The sequence below is a fragment of the Artibeus jamaicensis genome, unplaced genomic scaffold, assembly GCF_021234435.1.
Source record: "Artibeus jamaicensis isolate MK-2021 breed Jamaican fruit bat unplaced genomic scaffold, CSHL_Jam_final contig_889, whole genome shotgun sequence".
NCBI classification, from domain to species: Eukaryota; Metazoa; Chordata; class Mammalia; order Chiroptera; family Phyllostomidae; genus Artibeus; species Artibeus jamaicensis.
This window is the reverse complement of record NW_026522005.1, coordinates 1,105,292-1,131,582: the sequence shown is the minus strand read 5'-3', so window position 1 is coordinate 1,131,582 and position 26,291 is coordinate 1,105,292. Positions and strand designations below refer to the sequence as shown.

Genomic DNA, 26,291 nt, shown 5'->3' with positions numbered 1-26,291 from the left:
GTCATTGTGGACTCCGAAGTGTCCATCCTAACATTTTAGGAGTAGGGCGATCTGTATTATTTGCATCCCACCAAATCAGATATAAATCTTTATGATAAATTTATAAAATGTGGCTAGCTTAATCTAATGATGTTGGGGAGTCGTGTACATGGACCCAATTCAAGTGCTATAAAAAAAAACAATCAAAGACTTACGTTAATTTTAAAGAAGAAAGTTACAGGTATAAATTTAACATCTTCACCAGTGTGCTCTCTCTTTTCCCCTCCCTCCTTCCCTGCCCTCCTCTTGCTCAGCATTTTGTTTTTTTGTGATCTCTCCTCTCTCTCCAGCCATCCCTCCACCCCAAGCAGCAAACCTCTGGAATTCAATTCTGTCTGTTGAGTGTCACAAAAAGTAAAAGGGATTGACCAGATATGGTGATTTTGCCCCAACTCTATCCTTCTTTTCAGGAGAGGACGGAGTAGCCCAGCGGAGGTCCTGTGTTTGCTAGGTGGGGGCGGGAATTCGGTGTCTTCACCGCAACAGCTTGGGAACTGCGTCCACTTTCTAACAGTTTGCGAGTCCGCTTAGTGAGTTGCAACCCCTCTAATCAGGAAGCATCTGGTTTCTTTCGCCTCCAGCGAAAGAGGAGAGTTTCAAAGGTTGCTGTCTGTCCAGACTTAATCCCTTCTCCACACCACGGTCTCCCACCCCTTCGCCCCGCAATCGCTGTCATTCCGTCCTTTCTCCGCCTCCAGCTACGGAAAGGGGTGCAAACAGGTCCTCGAACAACCTCAGGAGGGAGGGGCTTCATTGGTTGGATCCAAATCCCAGCGGGAAGGAGGGGCACCTGGAGGGAGAAGTGGAAGCTGAGTAGTGCTGTGGGTCGGGACGAGCTTGGGGTGGGGGCGCCGCGGCCTCGAGGAGGGGCGGGAGACCCTGATCTTGCTACCCAGAGTTAAAAGGTCGGGAAGAACTTGCTCAGCTTTTCATTCAAAGCACACGGCTATCAACCCCGGGAGCTTCAGGGTGCAGGCACGAAAGGGTGCTGAGCTGTATACAAAGCTCTCCATCCACATTGGGAGCTCAGCGAGGAAAGGAGGGGGCGAGGAAAGGCAGGTTCCGCCTCCCCCTGGCCCGCGTGCACACACGCGCCCACCGCAGCTCAGGCTGGCTGAGCGCGGGCTAGTGTGAGCGCGTGTGCGCACGCAGTGGAGAGCCTCTGCCCTCGCCTGACACCCTGCTCAGGGCATCTGGAGACCCTGGAAAACTGACCAGGCTTAAAGTATGGCATGTTGCAAAGATGGTTTCTGCCAAGAAGGTACCCGCGATCGCGACGTCCTTCGGGGTCAGTTTCGCCCTCCTGCACATCCTGTGCCTGGAGGCTTGGTGAGTTCTCTCGGGTACTGGGGGGCAAGGGGAAGGTGGAGAAGTGGCCCGCTCCCAGCCCCCTTTGGCCGCCCACCCCTCCCAGGGCAAACCGGACTCTCCTGTCTTTTCTGTAAGGTCAGGGGCCAGAGCCAGGCTTTTCGGTGACCACGTAAACACGGAGAGCATAAGGGTGCAAGACAGCTCGGATGTTGGGGTTTGTGTGCATTGGGTGGTCTTTCCTGACCCTTTCTCTCCCTCATCCCTCAGCTCTGCATCCCTTAGCTTGGGGCAAGCGACTCTTTCCCTAGAAGATAATGTTTCCACCTGTTCTCTGATTCTTAAAATAATCCCTTTCCCCTGCCCCCCCCCTTTTTTTCATTTGCAGTTTAAACGAATCCCCAGGACAGAACCAAAATGAGGATAAATTATGCCCGGAAAATTTTACCCGCATCCTGGACAGTTTACTCGATGGTTATGACAACAGGCTGCGTCCTGGATTTGGGGGTATGAAAGATTTCAAACGCTGAAGTGTGTCCTGTCTGTCCCTCTTTCGGTCTGCCTGTCTGTCTGTCTGTGGGAATATCATTAGGTATGCCTCGCGTGTAAAATGAAAATTCAGTCTATCTCTTTCTCCCCCTTTCCATCCCACCCTCCCTTTACCCCTCCCTCCCTCCCTCCTCTCTTTGGATTAGACCTCTGACAGAAGACCGCCCCCAACCACACTTACCCAGGTCCCTGCCCCCTCAGAAGCTTTGCCTCTCCCCCACATTAATTACCTCCCGGTACTTGACTGCTGGGTGGGGGAGGTTGGAAGGGAAGAGTCAAAAATGGAAACTCAGGGCTCAGCTGCCCTGCTACCTCCCTTGTGCCCCGAGAATGGGGTTTCCCTGAACCTGGCCATTTCACTCAGAAGAGGCTGCATTTGAAGTAGCTGAGCGATGTTCCTTTTCTATCTCGTGGTGTCCGTCCCCCAGCCAAAACCTCGGCCTTGTTCTACCTAGGACACGAATCTGGGGCACAAAGCTGCCTGCTCTGCTAGAGAACCCAGTCCTTTCCTCTTCTCTCCTAAAGTGGGATGAATTTTTAATTTATTTGGGGAGGGGGCAGTTGCTTCCTTCCTAAGACTTTGGAGTCAGAAATGTTTCTTCCTTCAATAAATACAGGGTCCAACACTAATAAAAACCCCCTTTTTAAATTAAAAAGTGTTTTATTAAAAGATTATAAGCATGTAATTCTGTAACATAACAATATTACACTCAAGCACACCAAATGACATTTTAGGTGAAATGTTCAAATTACAACTATAAATTATTACACCCATATTATTACCCTACCCACCACAGTCAAGCAGGTGTTACTTCTGCGGGATTCTGCACTTATAAAAGGTCTACTAGAAGTGCATCCGTAACAGTACCGTTGCTCTTTTTATATTCATATTCCCTTTGCTTACATAATGAGAATCTTTGTGGCAGGCATTGTGCTGGGCACTAGGTTCAAAGAAATCTCAAGTAGCAATTTGTAACCTCAGAGAAGGCAAGTGACTTCAGCGGAAGTGTGGGCCCTGGTTTTGTAACAGGCAAGTCCCTGTTTTTTCCATTATACTGAGCTTGATATCTCTCAGGAAATGAGTTGAAGATATAGGGTTTGTCTCAAAGGAGCTTTTGTATTCAAGTAGTGTTAATACTAACAATGACAACTAGTCTTATATGTATTTATTTAAATTTCCACATATATCAGAATTTTGTAGGCATTACTGTTCAACCCTCACAACAATCTTGAGTGAAAGCCATTACTATCCCCAATTTACAGATGAGGAGATTGAGGTTTGGGGAATTAAGTAAGTGGTCCAAGTTCACAGTAAGTGGCATGGGCATGATGTGAACCCAGTTCAGGTTGCATATTTAAAAGACAAGCCCACACACATTGGGAGGATATCAGATACTAGGTGATGGGTATCACAAAATATGTATTACAAGCATGGAGAAATGTAAGCTTCCTATCGAGGGTGTGTAGGAGATAAGATGATAGGAAAATGGAGAATGCAAAAGGGAGCAGAACATTTCTGAGACATAGGACAGAATTAGACATGATTTAGAAGGAGTGTAGTCCCGGGTTACAAAATCTGTTGGAGAAAAAATAGAATTGAATAAAGTAGAACTGGATGGTTCTTTGGAGTCTAAGTTTTGTTCTCTTTTAACAAAGACACTGAGGACTGGAAAGGGAAAGAGATTTATTCAGGGACCCAGCCTATGAAAAATGATAGGCTGGACTCAGGCCAGGTCTTCTGATCCAAACCACTCTTTCCTGGATTTTTTTTGAGAAGGTTATGGGGATCCATTGAGAGTATTAATTCAGTCTTTGTGTGTTGTCAGCAATAAAGGATAAAAGATTCTCCTGGTTCTTTTCACACCGCCTCTCCTGGGGTAGGATACTCAGCACTGCCATTGGCTTTATGCAAATTTGGAAAGAGGCTTTCTTATGAAAGTGAATCACGTGTCAATGCATGATCTTTCCTAAGTGACTGGGAAATGATCACTTTAGATCAAAAATAATTTTGTGGAGAATGTGTCATGTGGTGTGATACCATTTATATCATATCGATGAAAGAGGATTTATCTGCTCATAAAGATTTTAAACTTATTGAAGTAAAGAAAAAATAACAGGGGTATGAAATTTTGTATTTTTAAAATATTCACTCAATAACTGATGTATTTGAACATAAATAATGGTGAAAATTTCTAATCGAAGCTATATGGTTTTATCATTAAATGTTGAGAGCTAAAATAATACCTGCCCAGTTGGTTATGATCTAAGTTATGCAAAAGGAAGAAGGGATCCACTGTAAATGGATCCTTTTTACCAACTATCCTCTCCCATAGCCTCACACAGACGATAAAATGAGTGAAATCCATCTGTAAGTCGTTACTGGATGCTGGTAGGTGCAGTACTGCTGAAATGTCTCAAAGGCGTTAGTAGTCATCTGACATGTCAGTGCCAAGTGATCTGCTTTACCACCTGGAGGTACTTTATATCTTTAAGGGAGGGAGTTGAATTCACCTTTCTTCAAGTGTTAGCAGTTGATTAATCAGTAAAAATTTACTATAGCACAGTTTTTTGACTCTGCTCATTAATATTTGTGGTAAGCGTGATTCATTTTTTAGAAGTGGGTCATCGTCTGTACATGCATAGTATTCCAAATGTGACAAAGCAATAGTAATTCTCACCTGCAGAAAATGTGTGATCTGTTTACAGGATGTTGTAAATGAAATACAATTCACTGAAAATAATAAGATAATGTATTCTTAGCATGGACTCTTGGTTGCCACAAGTTTGATCCCTTCCTTCTCTGACATTTCATGCTTTGCAGAAAGCTTGGCATTTTTAAAATAAAATGAAAACAATTCAGGTTTTGACCAATGTGCTAAAAATATGGATTTACTTCCTGCTTCTTTTAATCTGACTTTCACTCTTTGTGGAGCATTTACTTTGTATCTGTTTATACAACTTAGCTATGTTCCATTTAAAGTAAAGCTAAAAGCAAAGATCTGAATTGAAATTGGATGGTTTGTGATTGCTCAGTAGGCCAGGCAGGGGTTGAAATAGATTTAGAAACTAAATTACATATTTTTAACTCAGCAGCACAGCTTGCAATGGGGGAACTAAAAGGAACTGAAACGGTTCTCTCCTTTTCATCCCTCCAGGATCTCCTCTCCCTTGTTTCCCACATTCTCCAATTGGAGAAAAAAAGGGGGAAAGGTGAGAAGAGAAGGCAGGAGGCATGGTGTGAAAAGCTAGATTGGGACTTCTGAAGGGGCGAAGTTCTTTCAGCCTCTGACAAATCGGCCTGCTAGCATCCTGAAGTAGCTTCTACCTGCTTAGAAGTGGCACACCAGTAAACCCTTCCACAAAGGAGCTAGAAAAGTATCCCCCCTGTGCTCTTATCCACTTTCAACACTGTTATAAGCCTTCTGAAGGAAGCATAGCTGGGGTACTGGAGGCCAGGAAATAGTTCAGGAAGCCAGTCCTTACCCATTTGCCATTTACTGAAGGGTTACACAACATTTGGTTCACCTCAGTCTTTTGATGCACCTGATTTGGCACATGCTTCTGCTATAGGTGATCATCTTTCACAACTTCTCTGAAATGGAAGTGACGCATTAGGGTCGATTTTGCAAGGCTGCTCACTAGCATAGCAGGATTTCACATTTGCAGAGTCTTCTAGAGTTTTGAAAATATTTTCACATATGATGGATAGTAAGTTTTTTACAGCAAAATGAAGAAATAAGCAGGGCAGGCACCATTTCTGTTAGAAAGGAGGCAGAGAAACTGTCCCATGAATCGCCCAAGGACCCTTGAACTAGTAAACGGTAAGACCACAACTCACCTCAGTCTGTAAAACCTTGGTCCAGCTGCTAACGTTGCTACGTCCACTTCTAAGGCTTTCTTCCATCCTCTTTGCTACTCTTTGCGAAGAGTCAAATTTTCATTAACATTTTTCCTTGTTACTAAGTAAGTAGGTCATTAAAATAAGCAAAACTACATTTTCCCCCAAAGGAGCAAAAGGAGAACTTTCATTTTAAAGCTTTAATAACGTTCGTTATAAGGTGGGAAAGCCATCATGGAAAAGTGTGTACGCTTAGGTAAATTTGGAATAACTTTTCCATACAAATGAGAATAACCTTACAATGTTTTCAAATAGTCTATAACCTAACCTAAAAATTAATGTGTCATATGTTAGCTTTATTAATTAAATATCAACAGAGCATGTATTTAAAAATATGCAGAGAGATGGAAAAAACCCATATCCACAGGGCAACAGAAAAGTGCAGCTTTATTCTCTTCTGATTTGTCATATTCATTCATTCATTCATTCATTCATTCATTCATTTGTTGACCAGTAGGTATTTAGAGACTACTATGTGTCAGGAGCAATGTCAGGTTGTGAAGATATTATTTTGAATCAGACACAAGCCTTGGTGAAACTAACAGCTAAGCAGTGTAGAGGGATAAAAATAACAAAGAAACAAATAGCAAAATAGAGATAATGCTATGAGACAATTCAATAGCATGTTAACACAAAGAATAAATAGGGTGAAGGATCTCTTTCAAATGCTGTAGTTAAGGAAGTCTTTTAAGTTGAGACCTAAAGGTGCCAGACATGAAAAGGATAGGCAAAAGTTGTTCTCATGAAGAAAAAACAAACAAACAAACAAACAAACAAACAAACAAAAGTGCCAAGATTCTAAGGCAGTTAGGAGATTAGTGTGATTTAGATAGTGAAAGGAGTTCATTGTGCCTTCACCAGAAAGCAGAGGAAGAGACTCGCAGGACTAGCTTTGGGGGTGGGAAGCAGAGGCCAGATCAGGTAAGGCCTTTGAGGATCCTGTAAAGGAGCTTAGATTGTTCTTTTCGTGAACTTGGAAGCCAAAGGAGTTTTTTAGGTGGGGGGAAGGACATGGTATGCCTTCCTCAGATTGTAGTATGACCCTTCTGGCTAACAAATAGAGAATGGCTTAGATAAGGAGGTAAGGCAATGTTGGAAGCAAGGAGACCAATGAAGCTCTTTTTTGGTTTTCTCCATTACATTAATGGTGGCTTGAATAAGGTGGTAGATGTAGTAAATGTGTTATAAGTGGTTAAAAGCGAGATATATTTTGGACTTACACAACGAATTGGTATGGATTGCACATGGCTGGTAAAGGGAGAAACCCAAAATAATGCCTGAATTTTTATTTTGAGAAACTGGGCAGAGAGTGGTGCTATTTAACCAGGGAGGGCCATGGGAGGATCAGTAAATATGGGGATAGAATCAAGCGTTTGTATTTGTACATGTTAAGTTTAGGATACATGTGTAACATCCTAGTGGTTGTATTAGTTGTGTAGATATCAGAGGAGAGTTTTCTCCGGATATCTAGAAAAGAGTCATCAGCATATAATGCTGTGCAAGTAGATATCTAGACAAGAATGTAGAAAAGAGCAGAGAAAAAAAGCCCAGGGCCAAGCCTTGAGGAACATTATCAGTTCAGGAAAGGTAGAAAATGTGTGTAGAATTATCAAGGAGATAGAAAGAGTAGGTGATATAGGGACTAGGAGAGTATGAAGTTATAGAATTCAAGAGAATGGAATATATTAAGAAGGATGGATGATACACCTCTCAAATTCTATGATATTAAATGGGCTTAGGCCTGGCTACATGGAGATATTTCATTTAATTAAGTTTTCATCAAATATTCATTAATCTTATAATATGTACTAGGCATTGTTCTAGAATAGCACTGGGGATACATTAGTGAGCAAAGGAGATGCAATTTCCTGCTCTCATGAGCTGGCATTTTAGAAACTAAGAAGCAAAAATAAAATATAGAATATAAAGCAGGAGAGGGGTTTGCAGTTTTAAATAGGGTAGTCAGGGAAGACTTGGAATGAGAAGGTGATATTTGAACAATGATCCTGAGTAGGTAAGCACATAAGCCACATTTGGGTGTAGTTTTATTGGTTAGAAGGGACTCTCTGTGCAGTCACACTAAGTGTAGAAGCCAGTGCTGATGCAGTGAACTTTAACAGGGCTCAGGAGTGGGAAGGGATCTGCGTGATGTAAGGATGAGGTGGTGGAAAGCTCTGCAGGCTGGTAGAAACTTTGCTTTGACTCAGAGTTACGTCCTGATGAGAGGGATTTCAGCAGAGGGAAGACCCAAGGCTAATTTTTAAAGGTTCACCTTGGTTGCTGTATTTACAACAGTCAGGGTCAAGGGCAAATGCAGTGAGGCTGTTACAATAAACTAGACAAGAGATGATGAACATTTTGACCAAGCTGATGGCAGAGAAATTTGTAAGGTTGTACGAAATGGTTGGTTTCTGGTTATATTTCAAAGTCCTAGTCTACTGATGTCAACTAGAATGTGGGATGTGAGAAAAAGGGAGGTGTCAAATCTGACTCCAAAGTTTTTGACTTGAAAACCTAGAAAAATGAAGTTGCTAAGAATGTGGCAGAAGCAGACCAGGGGTGTGGGTGAATAATTTGCATGTGGATATCTCGAATTTGAGATCCCTATTAAATATTAAGTTATGAGCCTGGAAGGCAGGGGTGATGAATATGTTAATATATATAGAATTTAAAGCCACAAAACTAAAGGGATTAGCAAGGAATTAAGGAGGGTAGGAAGGATGTACAGATATCTGAGCTCTGAAATCTCCAAAGTTAAGAGGTGGGAAAAAGGAGGAGGCATCTCTGTCCCAGGAAAACTAGGAAGGAGTGGTGTTTGAGGTAGGAAGAAAACATCAGAGACTGTGTGTATCCGGATGTTAATTTCATTTTCAAAAGGGAGGCAGAATTAATCAATGACATCTTATGCTTCGAACACATTAAGAAGGATAAGAACATAGAATTGCGCACTAGGTTTAGCAATGTCTGTAACATTCGAGATTTGGCCAAGAGCAGCTGTGGTGGTGATTGATGGGTATGGATTCTGGGGGGTGGTTCTGGAGGGAATGGAATTTTTTTGCCTGAGCATTTGTACAGCAGAGCAAAGAAACTGGACGGTAAATGGAAGGAAAAGTAAAATCAAAAGAGCTTTTTTTTAGATGGGAGAAATAAGATTTTTTTTTAAAGTTTGTGAGAACAAAGATGTTGAAAGGGAAAAACTAATGATACTGGCAAAAAGAATTTTAGTGGGTCATGAGCATGAAAACCAAATTATAATGGATGATGGATTAAATGGAAAGGGAAGAGTTAGAGGCAACATGTACAATGTTTTGATTTGGGGGTTTTTTTCAGATGTTTACAACTGAAAGTGAAGGGAAAGAGGGAAGGTTGACTTTATATTAAGATTGGAAATATTGTAATAGGTTTGTATACCATAGGGATAATCAGTTAAAGGATAATTTAATATCAGATTGGAGGGAAGGGATAATTGGAAAAATGATCACCTTGAGTAGAACAGAGACTGTAGGACCCAGAGCATGAACTTACTTTCTTATGCTCTCAGTTTAACAGGAAAGAATACTGATGCTATCTTATATTTGAGTTTTCTTTAGGGAAAGAAGAGGCAAAATGCTTTTGGCATTTCCTGAAATGGGCACTGTAAAATCTAGATATTAGTAACTGGGTGGATATTCAGGCAACATTTCACTGGGTGAGTTTTCCTTTAGATGAAAAAATACATCAGTTTACATTTTTATCATTGTTCAGACATTTAAAATTTATTTTAAAAAGACCCTTAGTGCACAGAATTGCATTATATATTAATAATCATTGGTTCACGACACATTCTCATTATTGGTTCACACATAACCCTATTTTATTCACTCATCTATCTGTTCCTTCATTTATCATTACGTAATAAACCCACCAGTGAGATCAACAAATAGCACAACCTTGGAAACAACTTTTATTCTGGTACGTAGTTTCCCTCATTCTATTTCCCTGCCTTACCCCCCTCAAGTAACCAACATCCTGAGTCCTTTTCAAATGTATTCATAGGTTTTCTTCGAATGCTGTGTTACCTCAATTTTAATTTTTAAAAAATAAGTTTTAATTTAAAAATTCATTGTTTGGAATATGCTGCATGATTCATTGATGCTTTTCCACTTAGCCCTGTATGGCCAAGATTCATTCTCGTTGTTGCCTGTTGCCCTCTATCCTTCGTTCTGACTGCTGCGTGACCGTCCCATTGCGTAGGAACCAGTTTATTCATTTGCTCTGTTGGCAGCAGGCATTTCGCTTGTTTCTGAGACTGTGGTGCTGTGAACGTACGTTCTGGCCCAAATTTCCTGCTTTAAATGTGCAAGAGTTTCTTTTGCATATATATCCAGGAATGGATTTTTCTGGATGTTAGTGTAAGTGGGAGTTCAACTTGATGAGATAATGCCAAACTGTTTTCTGTGATAGTTTTACAAATTCAAACTCCCATTTACAGTGAATATGAGATTCAGGATCCACAAATCCTTCATATCTGTCTATCTATCTACTATCTATTTGCCATAGAATTCTGGAAATGGTATTTTATTTTGAAATAATTTCAATTTTTCTAATTTCTAGTATGGTTGAACCACCTTTCAAATAAATCTTTATTGCCTATAAAAATTTTCTTTCTGTGAATTGCACTTCATCTTTCTGCCCATATTTTACTGTTTTTTCATGATTATTAAATTTCTTTATTTGAAAAATTTGACCTGGACTGTTAGAAGGATCACAGGGTATAGGAAACACTAATCTATAATATCATCTAAGTAAAATTCTATAGTTTCTGCTTTTTTTGTGATATCAATGGCTATCTGTTATTTGTTTAATATGCATGAAGGCTAGTATTTCTATATTTTATAAATGATGAAGTTAGAAATTAAAAATTAAAAAAAACTGTTTCACTTAAGATTTCTTATTATTGCTGCTATGGTTCTTAAGTGCTTTGAGTTTCCTGGTTTTTGGAGAGGCATCGATAGTGTTTTGTAAGAGGAAGCTGGCTGCATAGATTTAGGTGCTGAAAAATGACTGATGTCTCCTCACGTGCACACCTGGGGAGGCAATGTGGCGAACAAGCATTGACTAGTTTCAACAGCAGCCAAAAAGCTTAAGTCTTTCTCCTGCTGTGATAGCAAATTGGACAGTGTTATTGGAAAAGAAATTATAAAGTGATATCCTTTGACCAGGTCTGTGTAGCTAAAGTAGTTAACAGTGGAAAATTATCTGATGCATCATTAATCGCCTGCCTGCTTTCCAACCAAGTTAGACCCATAATAAAATAAGAGTATTATCCTGAAATTGATCTTGGTAGTTTGGGCTCTTTCAAAGACTGTTAAAGATCACTTCGGTTGCCTTAAAAACTACCCATCATATTTTGGTATTAAAAAACATTTCCCTATTACAAAAGACATAGAATTTTAAAGTATAACACATCTTTGATGTTATATGAATGCATGTAAAATGATCAGAACATGGTTTTATATGCACTTGTCCTAAACTTGTCCTTCCAAGCTCAGAATTATCTAGTTTCTATGTAATTATGCTCTTAGTAAGGTTGATTTAAACATCCTAAACAGTAGTGTTGGAGGAAGTGTCTCTAGGAATTTTTCTTAATTGCATAGCAACCATTACTTATCGAGAACTGATTTATTGGAAACCTATTACATTTGAGGCCTGGGGTAAGTTCTGAGGGTGGATACAAATATAAGTAAAATGCAGTTTCTGCTTTTATCAGGGAATATTTTTAGCTTAGCTGATGTAACAAATGAATCTCAGTAATTTTTTCCTTTTGGGAGGTTTTGAAATCACTACTGGGATGACACTAGGAACACAATCAAACACAGAGCTATTCACCACCTAGTATGTGCAAAACACTATGACAGTTGGGAACTTCAAGAAGATTAAGGTTTTGTCTTTGCTGTTAAAAGGAGAAAGACAGGCTCAAGCAGACTATGATAATAATAAGAGCAAAGGAATAGCAAGGGCTGCAGGAACACAGTTCAGAAACTACGGATGAACGAAACAGGAAATGTGGGTGTGGCATGTTATTATATTAGATATAAAATTATATACATAATTAATTTCTGATTTATTATTTAATGATATAATCAATGTAGTAAAGCTAGAACATACTTTGGAGATCAATACAAGGTAGTTATAATTCTGACTCTGGCATAGAAGATTTTATTTCTTTTAGCTCAGTTTCCATACCTATAAAATTCTCATGATAATAGCACCTTTGGTGTTGAGAAGATTAAATGAAGTAGCATATGGAAAGAGCTAGTAGGCCTTCAATAAACAGAATTATTGTATCTCTGTTTTTTGCTCTTTGGAGAAAACCCATTCACTGCGAGCAGTTCTCCACAAAATATACCCCTTGATCTGTCCATCCTCCATCCTGTTGGCTCCATCCCTAGTCCAGGTTATTGTCATTTCTCAACTGGGCCAGTGTGACGGCCTCTTCTAAGAGCCTTTCTCATATTCTTGCATCGTTAAAATATGCTGTCCATATAACTTTCAGGGTGATTTTGTGAAAAATATAATTCAGATCATATAATTTCCTTACTTCGAACCCTTGATGATTAGGGGATATGTTGAGTCACGCTTTGTATCACAACCCATGTGCAGGGGCAGAGTTATGCTAAATATGAGAGAGAAAAAACTTGGGGGAAAGAACACAGGAACAATGATTAACCTCTGTATGCATTTGCTCAGGCTGCCATAACTAAGAACCACAGACTGGGTAGCTTAAACAACAGCAAGTTTATTTGTTTCAATTCTGCAAGCTCGATGCCCCAAATCAAGGTGTCAGCAGGTTTGGTGTCTTGTAAGTCCTCTATCTTCTGTTCATAGACAGCATCTTTTCCCCATCTTTGCATGGTCTTTCTTCTCTATGTTCCTGTGTCCTAATCTCTTCTTTTAAGGACACAGCTCACATTAGATTAAAGCCCTCCCCAGTGACCTCATTTTAATTTAATTCTGTTTTTAAAAACCCTAACTCCAAATAGGGTTGCTTTCGGAGGTACTAGGGGTTAGGACTGCGATGTACAAATTTGGGAGGACCATGATTCTACCCATGACAACCTCTTTGTGTGTCTCCCATCTGTCCCTGCCACATCTACAAATTTTTCCCCATGTACTTTTAACATCTGTCACTATAACATATATGATAAACATGGTGCTTAAAAGATGCCACTTTCAGAATGTGGGGTAAGTCTCTGTCCACTCTCCCTAGTTCTTGCTCCACGTGGCTTTCAGTTCTTTTCATTCTCTCCTTGACTTGCTTTACTCCAACTCGGCTGGCCTTTTTCTGGTCCTTGAACACACTAGGATATTTTCTGCCTCTGAGATTTTCCCCTGAAGTTTTCTGTGCCTGGAATGTAATTATTTCAGCTCTTTCTATGGTTTATGCTCACCCCCCCAGGTCTCAGTTTAAAAATCACTGCTTGGAAGAGTGGCTAAAAAATCAAGAGTGGCTTTCCCAGTCTCTCACACAATTACCAGCCCCTTTTGTTCCCTTTCAGATGACAGTATTCTGCCATTCAGTATATTTCTTCATTGTACTCTGACTCCTCCAATATCATGTTAATGCCATGATCCAGGGAACTCGTGAGTGTCCTTCACCACTGTCAGCACCAGGGCCTAGCATGGAACTGGGCACACCGCAAGTGCTCACTCAGTGAATGTTTACTGAGTGAACATGTGAATTAAATCGCTTTACCAATCATATGATTTTAGGGTTTCACTCAATCTCAAAGATTTGGAAGGTCATATAAAGCAAATACTTAATAATGGCACAAATAGCAAGGTTGAAATTTTGAACACAAATGGAATCACTATACTGCAAGAAGAATTAGTATGAACCCACACACCTTGAAGTAAATTTGTAAGGAAAAATATCATTGGCTTAATTCCTCCCTCTCCTACGCTTTCCCCACCCCCTAACGACACCTGTGGTATTCATGTTATGATACAGGGCCCAGTTTGGTAAATACTATTTTAAAAAACAAATGCGCACCCTCTGTAAACTAGAGTAAAATGAACATCCCTAGGAACCTACGAGACAGGCAAGTAGTCAGGCTCCATCATGGACCTATGTGATCAGCAAGTCTGGGATGAGGTCAACAATCTATGTTTTCACAAGGCAACCAGGTGACTCTGATCCAGTAGAGTTTGAGAACCCCTCCCCTAAATGAATCTTCAAAGTAATTTTTGATTTTTTAAGAATCTTGTCAGACAGTCCAATTGTCTGTACATACTCAACTTTAATTGTTCTAAGTAACTTATCTCTTCTTCTCTTGACTCAGACTGTGAAATAGTGTTTTTAATACATTAGTAATTGTTCTTAAGAAATTAGTGGATGATTACTTCCACCCTTGAACCACTTGGAGTAAAATCTCCATCTTCCAAGGTTCAACACACATCACCTGCTTTTTAGATTATTTATCTATGCCTGGAACAGTTTGGCTCTAATACATTATTACTACTCTATTTTTCCTGTTTCACAGTGCTCATTCCATAAAAATTCAATTAACTTCTCATGCTTTCTCTGTTTTTCAAAGACGCTATTTTTAAAAAATGTGAACTCATGACAGATCAGCCTGATCTATGCTTTTTCTCTGACTTTACTTCCTAAGGATGTGTTTTCCTTAGGATACTTATTTAAGAAAGAATTTTCTTGTTTTCCTTCAAAGTATTTTTCTTTCTGTAGCTGAGCCTTCATCCTAAAGAGGGAGAAATATTCTGATTCATTTTCATGAGGATGACTTCAGACCTAGGGCATTAAGCTATACCAACTTCTCTTTGTCTTTTTTGGCATAAGTCCATTTGCCCCACCAGTATCCAAAGAGAGTAGTCCATCTTGATAGCATGTTATTTTTTTCTAGTATGGAGTATAGCCCCTGGTCATATGGTATTATAAACCATCATTTAAGGAAATGATGTTCAAGAGGGCAACAATTTTTATCTTTATTAGTAATAAAAGGCTATATTATATATGCTAATAACTGCTATTATTATTGAGAACATTTTGTCCTAGTGACTGAGAAAAGGGATTTACATATATTATTTCAGTTAACACTCATTAAAACATTTACCTATGAGGATATATGACTTGGCCAAGTTTAAACAATTAAAAAAGTTTTAGAGCCAAACTTGAATTCCAGAATTCCTGATTTTAAACATCGTGCTAAATCCAGATTGTGCAAATTTTCATTTATCTAAAATCTGTGTCAGTTCATGGCCATGAGGCCAGACACACCCATATATTTGTTCCTTATTGAAGGGGCAGTCTTATTTAAGTCTAGGAAGGAATCGTAGTAGTGGCCATTATCACACACAATGAGAAGCTACTACTTAATATAGAACTTCCATGAAAGACTCTCTGTGTGCAGTCTCATATGAGCAGTTTCATTTGATTCCTATCAACAATCTTGCTTTATAAGTGTGGTTGCTGCAATTGAGGGGTTAAGTAATTTGCTCAAGATCACACAGCTTTTAGGTGGCAGAGGATCCCAGTCACCAGGGATGGCCTGTCTATTGTTAAAGGTGACATGAATCATTTCTGTGCCTAAGTTATTTGCCAGTTTCTCAGCTGTCCAAAGATGCCTTTCTTACAGCCATTATGTTTTTTTCTCCTCCTTTCCTTATGACTTAGTTCCTTCTCTTTAAAAGCTCACTTCTGTACTGAAAGGCCAATGGGATGATGGGCTATAAAAAATCACAAAGGCTCAAGCTTTTGTTCTCTGCACTGTCTGTCTTGACAGTGCCTGGGGGTGATGTATCTTTGGAGACACAATTTCCTGGTAAGTAATTGGTTATTTTTTTGTTTTTTTTTGTTTGCTTGTAAGTAAACACTGCTTTCTGGTTTGGTTGTTCTTTTGTCTACATTTTTTTTTGTAGAGATGCATTATCTCACTGAAAAATTAAGATGCTTGTAAAAATATGAAATATCATGCCTGTATTTACTCTTGAATGATCAAAATCCATGTTCCCTGTCAGATTGGCAATTACTTTTTCACACTTATTTACTTCATACCCATTAGGTCCGGTTACAGAAGTAAAAACTGACATATACGTCACCAGCTTTGGACCTGTTTCTGATGTTGAAATGGTAGGTCGTTAGAAAACTTAATGTACTTTTTGAGGTTTAAAGAAAGAAGCAGAAAAGAAGGCAATTAGTGTATATTTTTGCTGAGTCACACAAAGTTAGAGCTAGAAAGTCAAAGAACAGCCAAATTAGACTCAGAGGTTTATAAGAAGTAAGACATTGAACTTGCATTTTAGCTTTAATGTTGGAGTTTTTTTGGTAGTAGTCTCCATGACACAACATCACATGCAGTGTTTTTTCCCTTAGAAAATTATTGAAGAGAATAAACTTAGTGCCTGTTATTAATTTTGGTATGGCCCTTTATGTTATAGTACTAATTGCATATAATGTTCCACGTTGGCTCAATTGCGCATGCCGCAACCCCATCTACCGCTCCTCTCCCTTGCTTTCTCTCATGTTTAAGGAACCCAGAACACCAGACTATAGTCAGGATAAATTCATCCATTCAGTTGTGTTCTCTAATATTAAATATGTTTCATTGCAAGGTCCAATAGCCCACTTCATTTTTTCCCATGCAGAGTCAAACCCATTTCATAAATGTTATAGTATAAAATTTCTTTTTCATGTGTTACTTTGTCTTAAAGAGATGCTTACAAATTTATGATTTATTGTGTAATGATACTTGTTACACATTAACTAATTTTGTTACCAGGTCTAAAGTAAAGTACAACTGTAATTACCTGGTGCTGGCAGTTTTATTAAATTATAGTTGTTATTTTTGAATGATTAATATGTATGGTAATTTATCTAAAAGTGTGGAAGATTAAGGTATCAAGATGGATATGACATGCTTTCATTGCTGAGAATACTTTTGTTTCATTGATTTAAGAAAATTTCTGCTCCCATGAATTTAGTTTTAATTCGGGCAGTCTGTTTCATGAGTGGGAAAGAGGCTAGCATTGAATGCACTTTTTGCACATTTATGTGCAATTGCCTGTGATTTGAATGTGTCATGAACTAATTTCCCTAGGAGTACACGATGGACGTGTTCTTCCGACAGACATGGATTGACAAAAGACTAAAATACGACGGGCCCATTGAAATTTTGAGATTGAATAACATGATGGTAACAAAAGTATGGACCCCTGACACTTTCTTCAGGAATGGGAAGAAATCTGTCTCACACAATATGACAGCTCCAAATAAGCTTTTTAGAATTATGAGAAATGGCACTATTTTATACACAATGAGGTAGTTGTTTTTCCTTTTTTCCTTTTTATCTTTTTTTCTCCCTCTCCCTCTCCCTCCCTGCTTGCCTATCTGCATTCCTTCCTTCTTCTTTTTCTTCATTTTGGGATCTATAATTTTATTTTCAGAAAAAGAGTTGATTCCAATTGTATTTTTTCATCATAGACTCACCATAAGTGCGGAGTGTCCCATGAGATTGGTGGATTTTCCCATGGATGGTCATGCATGCCCTTTGAAATTTGGGAGTTGTAAGTTACAATAAAAATGTTGTTAGAATTAATGATTATCTCGTGTAAGCTGATAATTATATATTTGCATGATTTTCCTTAATCTAACATTTAACTTTTTGTCCATGACAACAACTGTCCAAAATATGCCTTTTAGGAGACTGTTTGTTATCTACTATTTTTAAATAAAAAAGTAAAAACAATTCCCCCCCCCACCAAAAAAACAAACAAACCTTACTTCTTCAGATAGCCTAGGTAGACTGACTGGGCTACTAATCATCAGTGGTGGAGTTTAGGGAACTCTGAGCTTCTTGGTTGGTGGTGTGACATAGCAAGTACAAATAATTTTGCTCATTTCGTTTTGTTCTGTCACAAGCAGAGTCCTTAATGGACGAGTTGAGATAAAAAGGCCAAAGACGATTCAGGGCTTCTTGACATAGCATAGATTAGAATCATATAAGCAGCATTGTTAGTTTCAAAGTGGCTAAAGCATGACAAAAGCATAGTAGATGTGTGGTCTGATTTGTAGACAGAACCAGGCAACACAGTGCCTTTGGATGGTTTAAATAAGGGATATGGCCTTCTGTGACTGACATGTCCCAGTTTCACACCAGCTCTTTATGGAGAATGGATTGTAGAGAGGCTGGAGCAGAAGCTGAGAAGAGTTGGAGGCTCCTGATTTAGTACAAAGATGGCGGTGGCTTAGACCTCGATTGCACTAGAGCGGAAGCTGGGAGATAGATGGATTTGGTATCTATTGTGGGGGTGAAGCCAAGGGGGTGAAATGAATTTGTAAGAAAGAATATGGAATTCCTTTCCCCTAAACACCCTTCTCTGAGATGGCAGTGAAATTTGATTGCCTCTTCTAATGTCTGCCTCAAATACTTGATTTAATCAGAATCTGCCAAAAATAGATGCCGGTTTTTACTATTGCTTCAGATTCTTAGTCGTGCTGATTGTGAAACTTGCCTGCTGTTATCATTGCTCACTGCTTAACTTAACGGGAATCAGCAGTCAGCATTCTTTTTATAACTTCTGGTAAGCACAATATTCATGGACTAACTTGAAGCTAAAGGCAGTCACTTGCTCCCTGACCAGTGACTTACTGAGAGAAGATAAAAACAGAAAATGAATGGAGAGAAAGGTGATCTCTGTGCGGCCAGAATTAAAATCCATTTGTGCTATCATAATTTAGATTTCACCCAGATAGTCCTTATCTAGGGTTTTATCTTTCCCACTCATTCCCCCCCTCTCCCCTCCCCCACTTCCATCCCCAGTCCTCATAGAAAGCACTCTTCAGAGTGATTTGAAAATAGTTTGTGCTCAATAAGGACATGCTCAAATAAAGAAATTACTCCTTGCAAGTTGATGTTTAGGGGCTGGGAATTAAAATGAGGAGTACATACTTTGATCACCTTTACCCATTTCACCCACCTCCACCCCCATCCTCAAATATTGAATTATTAAGAAAAAGATTATTATAGCAAGGTAGGCTAGGCCAGAGAAGGCCACCTAACTTAAAATATCATGGGCAGGAACATAGTATTTGGGGACTTGAAAAATATGATTAAGCATGAATATACTTCCAGAGATCAATGGTCACATGTATCTCTACACTGCACTGCTCAATTACAACACAAGCCTCATAGTTTGTTTTGCTAAATCATCTGTGAAAATAGTTTCCATAGGTATCAAATCCTTTTGTAGAATTAAACAATTCCACTGAGGAACTACTGTGCTCCAGCCATTTTAGGGAGGCTCCTGGAGGGTAGTTTTGTACCCTCCAAGGGGTTCTTGGTTCTTTTGAACTTACGTGTGTGTGAGCAAAGCTCTCTGTTCTGAGTAGACTGGTAAGCAAGCAGCTGGTCTCCTTTTGCATTGGACATGGAATAATAGAAGATGGGCTTAAATTGCTGCTGGGAGGGATGGCTGAAGACGGAAGGGAAAATGTCCTGATTGTAAGGTTTCAAAGGTAGTGGATCTGGTTGTGTAATTTTATTCCCTGGAGAGCTTTACGCACAGCATAGCCAGTTATCACTGTAACACCATTCCCAAACAGCGTGGGTATTGCCCAAAGGCAGAGGCTGGAATAGGTGACTCCTGCAGAACTTTCCCAACAGTAGAACTTATTTTTGTTGTTGTTGTTGAATTATAGGTAGCATTTCATATGTTTCTACTTAGCAGAGCTGAATTAGAATTGAAGAAGTTAATATTGTTGAAGCCCTGGAAGTGAGTTGGCATGGAAATCAGTAGTAGTTTGACTGCCTTTTTTGGGGGGTTATTATTTCTGCTTTTCAACTTCTTATCATATGGAAACATATTCATGTGCATGGATGCAGATATAGCATTTTAGTGGCTTTAGTCTCTCCAATTTTTTGGCTTAAAAACAAGAAGTATGTAGGCTGTTTATTTCATCTCTTCAGTGTTCTAAATCATAAATATGTTGAAATAAATCACAATAATTATTGCTTTCATTTATTCCATCTTTCTCGAACAAGTATAATATTTTTAAGTGTTGTCCATCTCTCAGTGCTGATGACAAAGGAGCACTGACTCTAACCACATCCTGTGTTCTTACTCAGATGCTTACCCGAAGAGTGAGATGATTTATACCTGGACAAAAGGTCCTGAGAAGTCAGTGGAAGTTCCGAAGGAGTCCTCCAGCTTAGTCCAATATGACTTGATCGGGCAAACTGTATCAAGTGAAACCATCAAATCCATTACGGGTGAGATGTTTAATGATTAAAGTCAGCATGTTGCTTAGCATTGGCCATGGAGTTTTCTCCTAGCTTTTTCATGGCAAAATCTAGCAGGGGTGTCCAACCTGTGGCCCGTGGGCTGCACGCAGCTCAGACTGGCTATGAAAGTGGCCCCACACAAAATCGTACCTTTACTTAAAACATGATCAGTTTTTTGGTGATTACGTGTCGCAATGTACTTAATGTGTGGCTCAAGACAACTCTTCTTCTTCCAATGTGGCCCAGAGACACTGAAAGGCTGGACACTCTGGTAATGCTTTCAAGGGACAACAGAGAGATTTGAGTAGAAGTGATGCCTAAATCACAGTTCAGAATTTTTTAAATTATAATTATACTCTTAGATTAAAATAAATTCTGAATTACTTAGGTGTGAGTTGGTTTTCTTGAGGAAAAAATCAGTAATTCATTTTATTAAAATTATTTTCAACAGAATTCTGAGCCGGGAAGTCTGACCAGTGACTTTTGGACACTAGATTCTCTTCTTTCTGTGGTGCTTTCCCAAAATCTTTTTTTAAGAAAATCTTGCTTCACAAAAGTAAAAGCAAAATATAAACTTAGTTACAAAATACCTTGAGGGTAAATGTTTAAGCTGTCACATGTGTGGGTGGATGATTATCATTGATAATTTTGAGTGCATATTTGATTTTAAAATGTGAATGGAAAGATTTATAGGATTTAATTTTTACCCTCTTTAATGGGAAAAATTGGCTGATTATTGTTTGTTCTGAAAGTGTTTTTTTCTTTTACAATATTGCTAGGGGAAAAATAGTTTTTGGAAACACTCAATTATTAGCCTGCAGGTGAAATGGAAAACAAGTGGGAGTTGAGACTTCTGGATCTCGGTTGCACAGTCCGAGAATGAGGCTACTGACTCCTACGTCACTCTCTTAATATATTCCCTTTAGTCTTCACATTAAACATACTTAACAACAGCTGCCAGAAGTCTTATGGTTTGTTTTCATTCCTAGTTTTTTAGATTTTTATCTAAGTGCCAATAAAACATTGTTGAATTTGGGGATATTATACAGGGTCCAGCACAAATAATGCCCCTTTTTATTACAAAATTATAAGCAATTCTATAACATATGAATATCACACTCAAGCACACCATAAGGCATTTTAGGTGAAATGCTCATATTAAAACTATAAATTATTATACCCATATTATTACCCTACCAACCACATTCGAGCAGGCTTTATTTCTGCTGGACCCTCTATATGGCTGTATGTTATACATGTCTCTTTATTTTTCCTTTCTATAAATAACATTTAGAAATGCAGCTCTTTCCTAAAGCTAAGTCAGAAAGGCAGCATATGTATATATAATGTATACCTGTGTATTTCATTTTTTAAAAACATTTAAGCTTTATGTGTGTGTACATATCCATTTCCACTGATTTTTGATAAAAGTTAGATTAAATTTTCTCTCAAAAGATGCTGAACATGAAGGCTAATTTTTCCACATTGCTAGCCCTTTAAAATAAGGAGCACTGTAAGAATATTTAACAAGCTATAACTTACTTCCTTAAATTCCTTAACAACTGTGTAGAATATATTTCTCCATGTTTGTTTGCTGTGTAGGACAGATCCTTTCTTTGCCTGGAACGCTTTTTTTGGCCTGAAATATGAATATGAAGCCATTGAGTAACTGGCTGCAGATCCAGTAACACATTTTCGTCATGTTTTATTCGTAGGTGAATATATTGTTATGACAGTTTACTTCCACCTCAGACGGAAGATGGGTTATTTTATGATCCAGACGTACATTCCATGTATTATGACAGTGATTCTTTCGCAAGTTTCCTTCTGGATAAATAAGGAATCAGTTCCAGCTAGGACTGTATTTGGTAATTGCAATTCATTTCTTGGGTATTTTTGTTCACATTACATTTTGCTTGTGATTTCATGGGAATAGCTCTCAGGTATAATTTCTAAGAAAATATTAAACAGTAATATATCAGGCTATGCTGAGTAAAGAATCGTATAAGCTTTCATTTTTTTAATCTAGCCAATACAAAGTAGTAAGGCTTGAGGGGATATGGGCAATTAATTCCTTCTTCTGGCCCAGTTTCCTCTTCCTGAGACCAGGCCAGTAAAGATCAAGTGTGAATCTGGATATAATTTCATGTTTGGTGGTGGTCTTAGGCTCCTAGCCTAATGCTGTGTAAGTGAATTGAAGTTATATGTTGTTATTAAAAGAAAATACACTGGGAGCCTAAAATAAAGCAAATAAAATTCATGGCTGAATGAATATGAAAGCCAAGAATCATTTGCTTTTTAATGAACAAGAACAAAAGGTTTAAATGCATGGAGTTGAAATGTATTATATGCTTAGCTTATTAGTTCATCGTTATGTTCTATCTACATTTTTTCCTTAACTCAACGTATTTATTTTTAAAGTGGCTTTTCATATATTATATTCTAAACTACACGAAGTCCAGAACATACAAGTTTTAACTTTTTATAGCTGTTAAGTAAGTCTTTTACATATCAGTTGGGCTTTTAAAATAAAGTTGGGCTTTAAATAAAGTTAGTGATGCTATTTATTTGCTTAAATGTATTTCTCCATTTTTTCCTGTTGATTGTGAATAGCAAAATCATTCAGTAGTGGTATGGGAAGGAAAGCAATTAGAATTTCTCTGGAATGGAGGTGCAGTTCACACAAGAGATCTCTATTAATCTTCCCATGCTTGTTCACTTGGTAGGATCAGAGCAGCCAAGGTGTAGTAGCCCTAATCACGAACAACAGAAAGGGTGCTTGCAATAAGGACTTAGGAAGGGTGGTGGGAGCTTCTCATCCCACCTCCCCATCCAGTTAGAGAACTGATAAAAATGTTATCTTGGTGTGTTCAGTGGACTTGAATGAGGGGATATTTTCAATAGACAGCCCCCAACACGCACATACTTTTCATCTTGGAAAAGGTATTGAAATTCTACTGGAGAAATGCGCAGAAGGGTCAGCTCAGGGGAGGGCAGGATATGACCTTAGGAAGGCGGTGGGCGTGTGTAATGGCATAAACTACTTCACAGAGTTGTGAGGGTTCAGTTAAAGAATAACAGCACTTTGGAGTCATTGAATAAATTTTAACTGTGAAAAAAAGGTGTGAAAGAGAGAAAACAACAAATCCCAGTTTTGGACTACAATAGGTTGGGATTTAAAACTTGAATAGGAACTTATTTTCTTTATCCATAAAATTGTGAAAATGCATCTCTTCTTCGCAGACTAGTGAGACTTTAGATCTTGTGGCAGACTCGCACCGGGCAGGCTTAGACCATGTTAGTGACTCTCCCATACCTCCCGTATGTAGGGGCGGTTAATCTTGTTCCCACTTGATTTCCTTGATTTTTTATTGTTTTCAAAGAAAACATTGTTCTATTGTGTGGGAACAGCCCTGGGCTAAGTTATCGCATTTATCTCATTTAGTGCTCACACTAACGTTTTTACACCTCATGTTCAGAAGTGGCCTGACTGGACAGGAAGTACCTGCTGAGGCTGAGCACCAGATCAAGTCTCTTAGAGGCTCTACAAATAATATTAACATGTCAAGAACTATAGTCATTAAAAAGTAAAAATAAAATCACTTGCATATATATTATTTTCATTTTTCTATGGCCCTAAAGAACTTAGAACAGAAAATACTTAGAACAGAAAATACTTAGAAAATACTGACCCATTATTGGCGCCTCTGATGAAGAGGTGATAGTGTCATAGGGTCGACTCTGGAGCCAGGCAGCCTAGGTTCTAACCCCAAGGTCTACCACTTATTAGCTGTGAACCTTCAATGCATTACTTCTGCTTGTTTCCTCATGTGTTAAAACGGGATGAAATCCTCAGGGTTGCCATGTGGATTGAGTTAATTTGGGTAAAGTACACTCAGAACATTGCCTACCATACAGTGACTATTATTTATCTTCATTTGAGAATTACTACTTGATGCTATAATGTGAATGTTCTCTGTATTTTGTCACTGCTTGATAAGCTTTGAATGCTTTCTTGGTTGGCTACAAACTGGTAGATACTGTTTGGTCTAACATACTCCCAAACAGTAGAAATGTCCAGTGCTGCGGGGAGGGATCACCTTGATTATGGCTGTACCTACCCAATATTTCCTATCCAGAAAAGACACTGTAAGAAAATTCATCAGTATATATTAAGGATGCTGGTAATACTATTAATAATGATTGTAAGATTTATCATATTCTGATAGGGGTCATCTTATTTCATCTTTACAATAACCGAGTCAGGTAGGTGTTAATAATATTTATGAATCAGGAAAATGATTCAAATAAATTAAGAAACTTGTACAAAGTTACATACTTAAAAGTGATGGACCCAAGACAATTTCTTTCTTACTTTGGGAATTTTGCCATTTCTCCTGTGACATTTGACCTTCATATGAAGAGAAATTCAGAGCTTATGAGAAATTTCAGAGCTGCAGAGTGAGTGTGTGTGGATAGGCACTGAGGATAGTTTGTGGGTAGCTTTTTCAATTCAAAATGTGGCATTTGCCTCTGTCTTGTGCTCATGTGCCAAGACACATTGGTTTTGATTGACCAGGTAAATTATGTCCAACAATTAAGTTATCCCAAAACTAAGATATGTCAAAAAATTGTAATAAATTAGACTGTTCCATGAGGCTCTAGGTGGTATTTTCCTAAGAAAGTTAAGTTTTAAGTATTTGAGGGGCATTAGCAATCTATTTCATATGAGAGTTAGGTAAAAAATTAATTTTGTGCTGGTATTTATCTTCCCTCATTCTTGTTTTCCTCTTTATTCAAGAAGAGAATTTACTGGGTCAGGTATACACTAGAGATCATGCAAAAGAAAAACTAAAAAAAAAAGTCAATTTAAATATGAAAACCAGAGCAAGCTAAATTCTCTCCAAGGGCCTTCTATATCCAAAGTTGTATACCTCTGAGTTTTCCAATTATTCTAGTATAGTAAAACATTAAATCTGAGTAAATGCCAACTAGCATAGCTAAATCATTCTTAGTTCATTTTTCTAGGAGGGGCAGCAAGAATTTTACATTTGTGTACAGCATTAACCTACTCTTATATGTCCTCTCCAAGCTCCTGGGCCAACCAATATGGTGCATATTCAGCATTCTAAAAACAGGAACTGGCATTGATACTTGAATGTGTCAAAAATATTCTATGGTTATTGAAATGTGTTCAAGGGTAAGTGCCAGCTAAGCCATTTAAACAGATGCACTGTCTTCCTAGATGCAGCGGGGAATCCATGGTTTCTTATCTGAAGGGTTGGCTTCCATTCGCTATTCCATCGGTATTTAATTGACCAAATGCCCCACATAAACCAGGTAGAATAAGAACATCCTTGTCACACTAGGAGTTCTTTAAATTTGAATTCCAGGCAGAAAGAATTTTTTAATGTCTAAAGGGATGGGCGCTTCAAACACTTAGTCAATTGTTTATCTCAGTTATTTTCTCAATTTTGCCAAGTCATAAAATATGAACTGTAAACTTCACAAACTTTACAAACTTTAAAATCAAGTTCATTGATTCAAAATAAAAGAGAATAGAAAGTGGCCACATAGTCAACATTTTTTTGCATTGATGCATCATTTAACATCTTCATAAACTTGGTGGCCTACCCCTTGGTCATCTACCCCTTAACAGAAAGTAATTTTTGGATTCATAGCTCAGTATTCTGCTTACTAGAATTAATAAGGTAATGAGGACTAACCATATGATAGCAGGAGAACATGAAGAGTACTATTTTTGGTCCTCAGGATAAACTGTTCAATTACAAAAGGAATAAAATGTGCAAAGCAACATTTCAAAGTTGCTTATATATATGGTTTCAGTGTTTTTGTTTTTTGTTTTGTTGTTATAGCATTGTGGTCTTTGTAGAATTTTTTGAGCTCTTGTTAGTATTCTTTATTTAAACTGCACTCTTCAAAATTTACTTCCAAGTACTTTCAGTATAATATCTATAATATTAGAGTAAATATACCTAAGAAAGTTGTCAAATATTCTTGAATACTTAATAGGCCATTAAATGTAATGTATTAAGAATAACAAAAAACTTATTTATCTTCAAATTTTGTAGCTAAAATTTTTCAAAATGAATTTAGGGTTTATTCAATATATCTCCTAGCTAATATGGGAATGGTGTCATTTTTTTCTGAGATTTTAAAAGGAAGCTTTACCTTTGTAAGCTCTTTTTCTGAAACAAAGT

General features: G+C 38.2%; 1 protein-coding gene across 3 annotated transcripts in view; it reads left to right on the top strand.

Annotated features, from left to right (window-relative positions):
* Positions 1-1,271: 1,271 nt before the first annotated feature.
* The window catches only part of GABRA4 (gamma-aminobutyric acid type A receptor subunit alpha4), a 67,802-nt gene continuing 42,782 nt past the window's right edge, over positions 1,272-26,291 (top strand). The window contains exons 1-7 of one of the 3 annotated variants that reach the window (XM_037141013.2): positions 1,272-1,300; positions 1,736-1,854; positions 15,853-15,920; positions 16,888-17,108; positions 17,271-17,353; positions 19,915-20,058; positions 21,786-21,938. In XM_037141013.2, the coding sequence (XP_036996908.1) occupies positions 1,272-1,300; positions 1,736-1,854; positions 15,853-15,920; positions 16,888-17,108; positions 17,271-17,353; positions 19,915-20,058; positions 21,786-21,938 (817 nt within the window). Of the gene's footprint in view, positions 1,369-1,735; positions 1,855-15,852; positions 15,921-16,887; positions 17,109-17,270; positions 17,354-19,914; positions 20,059-21,785; positions 21,939-26,291 lie in introns of all 3 variants that reach the window. The other 2 variants (XM_037141012.2, XM_037141014.2) reach the window with 2 other exon arrangements.